Source organism: Theobroma umbraticum, unplaced genomic scaffold (genome assembly GCF_002168275.2).
Source record: "Theobroma umbraticum cultivar Fairchild unplaced genomic scaffold, ASM216827v3 scaffold_130.0, whole genome shotgun sequence".
Taxonomy (NCBI): Eukaryota; Viridiplantae; Streptophyta; class Magnoliopsida; order Malvales; family Malvaceae; genus Theobroma; species Theobroma umbraticum.
In genome coordinates this window covers 4,718,101-4,729,498 of record NW_018397264.1, presented here as the reverse complement: position 1 = coordinate 4,729,498, position 11,398 = coordinate 4,718,101, and the positions used below count along the sequence as shown (strand labels likewise).

Genomic DNA, 11,398 nt, shown 5'->3' with positions numbered 1-11,398 from the left:
AAGGTGATTTTGTACTTGACAATTCTTTTTCTTTTAATTTTTCTTTTTTGTTAAAAGATAATTATAGCTACCAAAGCATTTATTGGATTGCCACAAGAAAATAAATATTTGTTAACATCCAAAAATATAGATTTGGGCTCCGTTCTATCAATATAAACGGCGCCGTTTCCTGTAGCTAAGTAGCTATATGAAGCAGTGCCGTCTCGAATTTTTGAACAAAGAAACAAAGTTTTCAGAAAAAAAAAGAAAATGGCAGTGGCAAAAGCAGCTTGCGTTAACCACATCTCCAGAGAATCCTCCGACATTAGACGTCTCGCTGATTTCTACAAAGAGGTTGTTTCTTATGGACTTATCTTTTTATCAGTAACGTTTCATTGAGGTTTTAGCTGCTTTTATTTGTGTTTTAGATCTTTGGGTTCGAGGAGATTGAGAGCCCAAACTTCGAGTTTAAGGTAATCTGGCTGAATCTCCCGGGAGCGGTCCCTATGCACCTGATCGAAAGGAGCCCACTCACGAAGCTTCCCGAAGGTCCCTACAGTGCGACTTCAGCTGTTGCTGACCCCAGCCATCTCCCCAGAGGTCATCATATTTGCTTCACGGTCTCCAATTTCGATTCTTTTGTTCAGTCTCTCAAGGTACCCCTTTAATTCTGCGCTCTTTGTTCTGGGTCCTTTTTTCCTACTTTCGTAAATAGCTTGTCATTCTGGTAGAATTGATAAAATTTTAGATGTTCTTCTTAAAACTTAGGACTATAAATTGGGAATTGAGGGAATTGAAGATGTCATTTTTATATGGTTAAAGGCAAAGGAACATAAGATGAGAAGGAGATATCCTTGGTTGAGCTCTGGCGATTGCGATTATTAAAAGGAGTCTTTTTTATTTCAGTAGTTGCGATTATCCATTTCCTGTTGACATTGTGGGATATTGGGTTAATACAGGATAAAGGTATAGAGACTTTTCAGAGGTCCCTGCCCGATGGGAAGGTCAGACAGGTCTTCTTCTTTGATCCAGATGGTGAGTTTTTGACTTTTTGGTTAGTACTATAGTATTTTGTTAAAGGCTTTTATTTATAGAGGATCATGTTCTGAGCATCCTGGTAAGTACACTACTATCCAACCCTCTGAAACACCGCGCAAACAAAAACCCCCTTTCGCCTTGTTTCATTTGCATGTATGTACACCACTTTGAATATCAAACTTCAGTAGTGTAAAGTGTTGGGGTGCTGATTGCTCCTAGGATGTTTACTATTTTTGTAATGGTCTTGCCTATTGCCATTTTCAGGTTCATATTTGATAATTGAACTTTGATGTGCAGGTAATGGATTGGAGGTTGCCAGTAGGGAAGATCCATAGCAATAGGTGGGGCATTTGAAGTTTGAATACATCTATGCAAAACTAATAGATCCGCCGAAGGACAATTACATGCAACTGAACATTTTTCTTGCTTGCTGTTGCAAGGGTAATAATATCTATGAAATATCTGTGGATGTTTTTGTGTGACCTTTACAAATGCTTTTTCTTCCGTAACGATGCATCCTTTGGCATTTCACTAGTGCTAATGTTGATTGCCTGATCAAGGATGTAGTTTGGGTGTATATGTCCTTTGATGGCTAATTATTAGATTACGAGCCTATTACTCAAATTCGGTGGCAGGACTCATCTTTCTCTATGATGATGATTATAAGATAATGAAATGACTGGCTTGAAGGGACAGGAATCCCCATGTCCAATTACTATCTCTTCGGCTACTGGGTTAACAGGCTTGGTTTTTTCAGTAGACAAGTAGGAAAACTGTGCCATGCCCTGTGGCAGTTAAGCTTAATTTGCGAACAACTTTTTCCCAATTACTTTATTTACAGAGGATTTCATTAGCCCATTTCCCCTTTTTCTTTTTCTTGTTTCATGCAAATTAAAAGGTATAACAAAAGAAAATTAGTGTTGGCTTGGCTTTTGCAACCTAGCAGGAGATTGAGGTGGTTGGGTGTCTTGGATGCTAGAAAACCGAGAACAGCTTGTCTTGTTTCTCCCTAGTTTCACATTTCAAAGACTGAGCTGTGGCGCAAAGGATGGAAATGGACTGAAAAAAAAGTGATCATCTTTAGTCAATAGTTCTCTCTCTCAAAAAAATCCCGTTCCTCTTCTTGGAATGTGCAAAAGAAGCATATTTCCAAGATCTGCCACTTCAAAACGGTAATTCATTTGTTTCAAGGGTAAAAAAAAAAAGGTAGTACCACTACTAGCTAAATTTCACTTTACAAGAAAGGGGGAAAATTATCTGATTTATTACTATTAATTAGATAGTCAAATATCCATAATCCATGTTGTCTATCCTTCTACTATCTTTTTCCATCATTTTTCATCTTTTTTGTTTTCTTTGTTATCCTTTTACCCACATTTTCTTTGCTTTTACTCCCCTTAGCATTCCACCAACATAATACAGCCAATTAAAACAAAAAAATCTACTTGAACAAGATAAAGGTGCAGAATAAGCATACAAGCTACGAGATTCTATCTAGCAATTAAATAGAAAAAGCGCATTCATTATTATCAAATATGAAACAGATAGAGATGGGGGGTAACCTAGAAGCTTAGAGTTGTTTCCAGCTCGTAGTTCTAGCCAGGGTGACTCTCCTCTGCTATGCCGTCAAACTGCCATCTGTAACAATTATCTTCCATGTGTCTCTGATCCTTCAGACACCTCCCTAGTTTACAACATAGAACCATGCCAATTGAACCACCACGTGTACATTCACGTGTCAACATCTAGCCAAGTGTCAACGCCCCCCAAGACTCCAATACAGCTGGCAATCCCCTCTATATACGCTCTATACAGAGGTTGCCCCTAAAACACCAAAGAGTGACAAGAACCCCGACAGTACCGAATTGTATTGCTCGAAATACAGTCAAGAGCAGCGTTGTCACTGACCGAAGATGAGCCAGGGACAGTCAAGGAGGCCTCAAGCAGCAGATCAACGTGAGAGCCAACCCATCAAATACGGAGATGTTTTTAACGTAACAGGTGAGCTCCCCAACAAGCCTATTGCACCTCAAGATGCAGCCATGATGCAGACAGCTGAAACCGGGGTGCTAGGTCAGACCCAGAAAGGCGGAACAGCTGCTGTCATGCAAGCTGCAGCTACACGAAATGAGCGAGCTGGTATTGTCGGTCACAATGATATCACAGACATGGCCGGCGATCAAGGCGTCAGCGTCTCTGAAACAGATGTTTCAGGCCGCCGTATAATCACAGAATTAGTTGCTGGACAGGTCTCTCTTCCTTCTTCCTTAATTTCTATATATATTGACATGAACTTCCACTTTACTCTTACATTGCAATTTATGTTTTTTGTTTTGTTTTAGGTTGTTGGACAATATGTTCAAGCCACGCCAGTTCCGACAACTCAAATTGGGGTTATTCAGCAAACTGCAATAACTATAGGGGAAGCTCTTGAAGCGACGGCCCAAACAGCCGGTGATAAACCTGTTGATGAAAGCGATGCGGCAGCAATTCAAGCAGCAGAGGTGAGAGCAACAGGTTCAAACGTTATAATCCCAGGTGGACTCGCAGCTACAGCTCAGTCTGCGGCGGCTCATAATGCTTCCGTGAACCGCAATGAGGAAAAGATCCGTCTCAATGAAGTTTTAACGGTACATAATTACTTGGGGTATTTCTTCCATTGCAGAATTTCGATTGATGTTGAAGGGTTTGTATTTGAGAGTTATGAGATTTTATTCACAGGGTGCGTCTGCGAAGTTGCCAGCGGATAAGGCAGTGACAAGGCAGGATGCTGAAGGAGTAGTGAGTGCACAACTGAGAAACAATCCGAATGTAGCAACGTGTCCAGGTGGAGTAGCTGCTTCTATTGCTGCAGCTGCCAGGCTGAACGAGAACGCTAACATTTAATCACAGTTATATATAGCTATTATAGTTATAATGCTGGCCTGTGAAAAGTTTCGTCTAGACTCTAGCTTACAAAATGGTGCATATTTTTGTAAAATATGAAACGAATAATGCAGAAACGTTTTTGTTTTTGGGTCAACGATCCTAAATTTTGGGACTTTATCTGTATACCAGTCTACGCCCGCATCAGGCAATAGGATTTGGGAATTGCCGGGCGCTGGTGAGGAAATTTTGGGCTCAATGAATGGTTAAGAAGATGGACTTCTAGTGGGCTAACTCCAGAAATTGGGCCCTATGCTTTAACCGGTAAGGCTCTAGGATCTCGAGGGAATCTTTGCTGTCTCAGTCTCTCTTCCCTCTAAACAGAGACTGCAGTCACAAGTTTCTATAAACGACTCATGCACTCATAAGGTGATTAAAGTTAAAACTGTCTTACCCGAATCAGTGATTGTTTCGAAAATATAATAAAACTCAAATCTATTAGATGAGGATGATTGTCAGCATAACCAAGAAATGAACTGGATCTGAAGGAGAAGAGGATAGGATCCTGATGGACGGTGCCCCCACTTCTACAGCTCGGTTGTGTACCTCCACATTTGAAGTAAAAGATCACGGAAAAGCTTTGATTCAAAAAGGGAGGGAAAGCACCCTGGTTTTTACAATTTTTTAAGATATTTGGAAATAAATGAAGTCACAAGGGGGGACCTGGTAGTTTTTCTTCCTAGGAACAAGAGGCCTGATGCCCTCGTGAGCCCCTTTTTTCTCATTGTAAGGACAATCATGGAGTACCCAAAAAAAAAAAAAAGAGAGTCTCATAAGCTCCCATGCAGGGACAGAGAAGGTGACGCTGAAACCCACCCACAAAAAGCAGGCAGTTCGGTTTTCATTCACGTTTGCATAAGCTGCCACAACCTTGTCTTTCTCTACCTATAAAGATAGGATGCTATGGTCATTTTACAATCAAAAAGCTTTTTCTAGCTATCTGCAGCAAACATTGCTGTGGTAAATTGGGATGAACTTTAGCATGTTGCACAATTGAAGTGTATATGGGCCACAGACTTGCAGGGATTTTGCATCAAATTGGACGGTCTGTGATGATATTTCAGATGTATCTGCTAGATATTGCTTTGACTCTGAACTAAATAAAGGAGTCCGAGTCCTGTTCAATTTTACCCCCTTGAAAACACAAATTTGGGTAGAAAAAACTTATCAGGATGACAATAGACAAAATTTCCATGGTTTTAAGTTACAAGAGATTTCAGACTAATTATTGCAGAAAGCATGTGAAGCTTCTAAATAGGATGATACTGCTTTTACCATTGTGTCTGATAAACTTTCTTTTCTTCACTTTCTATCTACAATTATTTATCACAAAAATGAATGCAATTATGACTGCTGAAGCTGAAAGTGTGTAAGAAAGGGAATATATGAAAGATTCGAGAGTAATAGTACTCCCAACATATATGTCCAACGAGTAAAACTTGTAAGCAAGTCCCTTGCCGAAAAACTTTAGAAAGTCCATATAGAAACAAATTACTAAAGCAGTGTCTTAATTTCGCCATTGATCCAGTTTTCAACATTAGTTCACATTAATGAAACACCTAAGCTAAGCATTAGTAGGAATATAATGATTTAACAAATCTTTGCCCAATATCTACACTTGCCAAATGTCTCATACTCTAATTTAGTACCTAACAGTCAAAGGTCAAAACTAGGGAGAAGAGTACAATTCTGGCATAAGTTTGGATATCTCAAGAGTTACTCCCCTGCCATGGGGAATGGTGTGTGAGCCCTTTATTGTCCGTTGAGTAGCTGTTAAGCTAGTTAGCTAGGAAAGCAAAGGTGTAGAAAGGAAATTTTCGAGGTACCATGCAAAAGTAGTAAGTATCTCATTTTGTGTCATAGTATAACCTTCAATCTTTGGTGGTCCAAACAAAACCTGAATCTCTCTCACAAAAAGAAGTACAGAAAAGAACTCGGGGGTGGGAAAAAGATGCACAAGTGATTTTCCTTTTTCTCTCCATAAAGGATAAACCTTTATGAAAATAATCAAATCTCACTTTTCACAGCTAACTTTACAGCCCTGGATGACAGGGTGAAAATACCCTCTACTCACATAAGACCCTTCCTCTTATATATGCAAAGCACAATACGCAACTGTAGCCCAATATAAACGCCAAAATGAAAATCTTAGCTGCCCTCCTGGCTTAGTGTTTTTTCCCTGAATAAAAACCCCACCATCCCACCTCTTGTCTTTCTAGTTTTTATCTTCAAATCTCCCACCCATTCTCCCCTGCCTCTTCGCTGGAAAATGTCGAATATCTTCTGGAAAAACTTTCATCTCTGCTTCACGAAGCTGAAATCGGAACATGCATCTTCCATCTTACCACCATCTCCCACAAAACATGATGAGACCACTTCATCGAGGACACTTCTCCTCAAGAACTTCAACTCCCTTTATGACATGTCTTCATCAGCCTCAACCTCCAAGTCCCTTATGACTCCCTCCACTGACGCCGACTTCCTGTCCTCCGACTCTGACTCTGACGCCGAGTCGCCCCCTGATTTCGCCACCGTATTCGCTTCCCAGCGCTTCTTCTTCTCCTCTCCAGGCCGTTCCAACTCCATCGTTGAGTCAACTGACACAAGACCAGAAGCAGAGTCTAGTACAGAGACACCGACGCTGGATGGAGGCGTTGCGGTCAAGAAATACTCGCCGGACCCTTACAAAGATTTCAGGTTTTCAATGCAAGAAATGATCGAAGCAAGAAACCTAACTGACGTCAAGGAGGACTGGGAGTTTCTGCATGAACTACTCCTTTGTTACCTTATCTTAAACCCCAAAAACACCCACAAGTTTATTGTTAGTGCTTTTGCTGATATTGTTATTAGCTTACTGTCATCATCCCCGGATTCTGATAGCCATCCGAGACCTGAAAACCACCGCCGGTGATGCTCTCTTTTCCTTCTCTTTTTTTCCTAGTTAGAAAAAAAAAAAACCAATGAAAAGAATATTGGCGGTTGTTTTTGTTTTTTGGACTCTTGCATGCGAATTAATTACTTTGTCTTTGGTAAAAAAGGCATGTTGGATGCAAAAGGACAAAGAAATTAATGTCTCCGATAATTGAAGTATCAAGGAAGCATGGGATGTTGATGTCTCGAGGCATGTTGCTGTAATTTTTGTACGTTGGCTGTGTTATGTAAAAAAATTGTGTTGATTACGGCCTGAGGGCATACCAAAAAAATGGCGTTAAGTGTTCCTCCTTGGTTGATTGGCAAATGGTGATTGATTTCTTGGGGGAGGCAAAAGTTCGTTTATTGTTCTTGAACTTGTCTGTGGTCCACATGCGCATTTCACTTGTTGGCAAGTTTTGCACACACAACCACGAGGTGCCTAGCTTTATAGAGTTTATGTTTCGGACAACTTAGCTGCTACATGTCGGGTCGTCTATTGATGGTTGTTGTAATAATTAAAGTCCAATTGTAAGGATAGTTGTGCAGTTTTGTTATTTTTCAATGTCAAATCTTGGGCACAAAAATAATCCATTAATAAAACAAAAGACAAACAATGCAGAAGCAAACAAAGTTTACAAATGATCATAAGCTCTTGTAGAATGGTCTTCTCTTCCTCCTTACGTGAATGAGGATTTTTCTACAAGACCTTAGAGTGGATCTTAACATAGCTTAACGATGTGCCCTTTGTTGCAATAAGCTAAACCCAAAGGAGCTCCCAATGCTCAAGGGCTGGAATTTATAAAGTCCAAAGTTTTGGACTGTAGTGTTAAGTAGAAAATGAGCATTTAAAAGCCCTAAAAATTGAATGGAGGAGAGCAATGGATGGAATTTTTATAAAGAATATATTAAGGGAATAGAGAGGGTGGTTTGCTCTTTTACATATTTTATAGGCGATAGAAACCAGAAAGGGGAGACAAAGCAAGAGGATCCAAAGAGGGATGCTAACAACTGCAAGAAAAGAATGAACTAATGCTTTAATTTTTACCATAATTAATTAATCATCATCCCTAAAGTTAGTTGGTTTAGGTAAGGTTAACACCAGACCATTTGTCCTCAAGTGTCTCCATTATTAAATATAAGTCCTATTTTAATACAAGTTCTTGAGTCTTTTGACATTTGGTGCAATGTGAGAGTACCCCACGATTGAATGTCAAAATGTACCAATTTTATATATTAAGATAATGATATTTATTTGGCAAGACTACTAAAAAATGTTCATCTATTTTATATAGACTTGATAACACTTTAGCTTATTACTGTTCAGGCAACTGAGGGAAGTGGGTAACCAATGAAGCTAAGAAGAAAAGAATTCTGATAAGAAGAGATTGATATGAAGCCAAATGTAGAGTTCGCAGATGTAGCTATAAGCAGGTAATCCCAAATACTAAACCATGTATGGAGAATCTTAATATTGCCTGTGGTTGTGGTTTACTAGTAAAAGACACAGTTTTGGACCAAGAGCCTGAACAGGAAAAGTGTAACATGCTTGGGAGCTTTACCTACCCAACAAAAAATTTAACCAGCAATTCTACAAATACCCAAATGGATTATTTTATCAGCACATTGCTTTTAGCACTAGGATGGTGGCCTTTCAGCCCCAGGATTTCCTCTAAAATCTAAAGTACTTCCCAAAGAATCTTAATTATACTATTAATTTCTCAAGAAAGAAAAGGTATATTCATAGACCAAGATGTGGTATCTTTACTTGGCTATGTTCAATATTCAAGTCTCTTGCTTCTTCCAAAATACTACAAGGAGGTCAATTTCAGAAAGTGGGTCCAATACACATAAATAAGTAAACAGGAAATTGTAAACTCAATAATCCACATCTTGTTGACAAAGACTTGAGCTTTTTGGAGCAAGCTCCATTTCTCATCATTCACAAGAGCGTTCATCTTGTAATGTACCAAACTGTAGCTGCGGGCGTTGATTTACTGACTCTCTTGAAAATTGAAACTTGACATATCACCCATTTTTCAGAGACTCTAGCTTGCTCCTTGTCACCTGCCAAGTAATAGAAATTATACTACAAGCAATAAGTCAATAGCCTTTCCATCAGCCCATTCATATAAGAAATCAAATTCACATCATGTGAGCTGATCATTTTTTATGAACTAAGTCGGTATAGGTAACAACAAATGTTGCCCTGTCTGCTCCACATGGTCATATGTCAAGAGCTATATGAGTTAACTTCTCTTTTTGTATTTTTGGCATTGCAACCCATATAAGCACTGAAAAGATCAGCTACTTTTTGAATGTCTGATTAACACTTTGGAGCAATGCCAATAGAAAAGGTGAACACCAATGAAACTTGATATGACCTGTTGATGTCAAATAATTGCAAAATAATTCAAAGGGAGATCACTGAAAAAACAGACTGATGAAACACAAATCCAAACGAAAGTGGTTGTCAGGCTATGCAATGGTTTGAGGATCTCAATCAACTCTCTAAACTGATTTCTTGGACCTAGAGATCTTTTCTTTGGGCCCCATTGGACACTGCTGCGCACTAGCTTGAACTTTAAACGGCAGAAGCAAAGCAACCCCACTTGCATATAATATTGTATATTATAAAGCAGGTTTGATAGTAGATTGTGTTGCAAGTTTAAAACATGTGAAAGACAGAAAACAGCTAGCTTTGGGGAGTTGATGAAATGGGGTTGTTTAATTTTTCTTCCCTCAAAAATGTACTGCCAAGGATTCATTCTGTCAAAAATTGTTTGCATATGGAGATCTGCTGCTTATTATCTTGTTGATAAGTTACTATTTGGGCTCCTGTTTCATGGGTTTTTCTTCCTCGGGAATTGGATTTTTTTTTCAAGTTTGATGATTTGAATAGCATTTGCTGTTGACGATGCAATAGCCATTGCCACTTGTTTGAAAACGGCATTGAACAGTGCGCACTTGCACGCCAAACACTTTAAATCCATTTGCTCATTGTTTTGACCTGAATGGACATCAACCATACACATAAAATATGGAGTTCGGATTTGGATCTTCTTAGACATTGAAAGTGTTATGATTGATTGTTCGCCGCTCCAAGAAGCTCGCTTATTGGACGTATGCCAATCTCTAGAAATTTAAAATGCATATCCTATCGTCAAAGCCTTGATATAGTTTCTGCAAAATGAAACGAATAAACAAATAGGTAAGATAAGAAACATGCATGGGATTTATATGGAGCTCGAAGAGATCCCATTTTCATAAATGGAATGGTTTGATATTATATAATTACGTATAATCTTGTGGACTTAACCAGTTTGGACTTAAAGCTTTCTGCAAACTTGCCCTTAGGCCCATATACTTTTATAAAATTAAATTGATATAAGTTTTTGTTGATATAATATCTAAATTTTTTTAAAATTATTTAATAAAATTTAAATAAGTTTTATATTTTTATTACATTTAATTAAACTCTTATACTTTTATTTTAAGTCAAAAAAATTTTTATATTTTTATTTTGAATCAAATAAAATATTATGACTAATAACTGTTTTAGTCAAAATACCATTTATCTATTTTTTACATCAAACGCTAACGTGGCATGTTAACATATCATAATTAATGATTATGTACTATGTTGATATATCATAATTGATAATGACATGACATGGTAATTTGACATTATAATATGATCATGCGATATTTTTCACCTTCTACATAATATCATGTGGATATAAAATGACAAGTGACATTTTAAATAATAATAATTAATCATAAAGGTTTATCTGATCTCAAATAAAAATACAAAGACTTGATTGAACTTAATAAAATAATAAAAATATATTTAAATTTTCTTAAATAACTTAAGAGCTTATTTGAGTATTATGTCAAACTTATTCTTATCTAATTTGATAATATTCTTAAATTTAATTAAAATTAAAATTAAATAAAGATAAATTATGTAAATCTAGGTCAAAATTTTGTTGTCCAGTCCTGGCCTATTGGCAATAGTGCTTTATTTTTACTCAATTTCTTACCACCAAGGAGAAATTTCCAATCATTTTTATGTTATATATGGGGCATGTAGTTTTTTTGGCATGAAGTTCTCAAGTATTTTTGGTGATCTCTCTTACCCTCACAATGTAAAAACAAAGGAAGTTATCCTTAATTTATCTAGTATCTATGCAGGTAGTCAACTTTTTTACAAGGTTAACAATGGAGAAAAAATGTCTACAGCAAACAGAGTCAAGCTACTATCAGATGCAAGTAAGACCTTCATTTCCTTTCCTATCTTCCATCTGCAGAACGCTCCATTGTTTTAAAACTAGAGCAGAGTAAGTTAAAATTACTCCTCTTACAAGGCATTTAGCTTGCAACTATCTAAAGTGAAAGTTAAACTTCCCTCTGCAGTTGTGACAACTATCATTTCCCAGACCATAATCTCTAATAGGGGATAGTTTCCAGCAACTCCTGAATGAAATTAGGAAATTTAATTGGGATTGCAAAAAGGTATTAGAAAAATCCCCAGGCACACAAAAAA

The 11,398-nt window shown here is 37.7% G+C and overlaps 4 protein-coding genes across 5 annotated transcripts in view; 3 read left to right on the top strand and 1 right to left on the bottom strand.

Moving 5' to 3' along the window:
- Positions 1-178: 178 nt before the first annotated feature.
- LOC110422230 (Lactoylglutathione lyase / glyoxalase I family protein) lies at positions 179-1,735 on the top strand. The gene is made up of 4 exons (XM_021436060.2): positions 179-333; positions 408-635; positions 939-1,014; positions 1,315-1,735. Exons 1-4 carry the CDS (start codon positions 250-252, stop codon positions 1,350-1,352), a joined length of 426 nt encoding a protein of 141 aa, XP_021291735.1. The 5' UTR covers positions 179-249; the 3' UTR covers positions 1,353-1,735.
- A 673-nt stretch (positions 1,736-2,408) lies between these two features.
- LOC110422028 (late embryogenesis abundant protein D-34-like) lies at positions 2,409-3,956 on the top strand. Its single transcript, XM_021435788.1, has 3 exons — positions 2,409-3,266; positions 3,360-3,647; positions 3,739-3,956. The coding sequence occupies exons 1-3, from the start codon at positions 2,931-2,933 to the stop codon at positions 3,901-3,903; spliced, it is 789 nt and encodes a 262-aa protein (XP_021291463.1). The 5' UTR covers positions 2,409-2,930; the 3' UTR covers positions 3,904-3,956.
- Positions 3,957-6,077: 2,121 nt separating this feature from the next.
- Positions 6,078-7,341, top strand: LOC110421996 (transcription repressor OFP12-like). Of its 2 annotated transcripts, XM_021435746.2 has the most exons (2): positions 6,078-6,849; positions 6,981-7,341. In XM_021435746.2, the coding sequence occupies exons 1-2, from the start codon at positions 6,212-6,214 to the stop codon at positions 7,075-7,077; spliced, it is 735 nt and encodes a 244-aa protein (XP_021291421.1). In that variant the 5' UTR covers positions 6,078-6,211; the 3' UTR covers positions 7,078-7,341. The 2 variants fall into 2 exon arrangements, with proteins under 2 accessions (XP_021291421.1, XP_089640613.1); XM_089784487.1 differs by having other exon boundaries at positions 6,078-7,341.
- Positions 7,342-11,114: 3,773 nt separating this feature from the next.
- Positions 11,115-11,398, bottom strand: part of LOC110421727 (cysteine synthase-like) — a 2,902-nt gene continuing 2,618 nt past the window's right edge. Inside the window, exon 9 of the mRNA XM_021435390.2 lies at positions 11,115-11,156. Coding sequence (XP_021291065.2) covers positions 11,115-11,156 — 42 coding nt within the window. The remainder of the gene's footprint in view (positions 11,157-11,398) is intronic.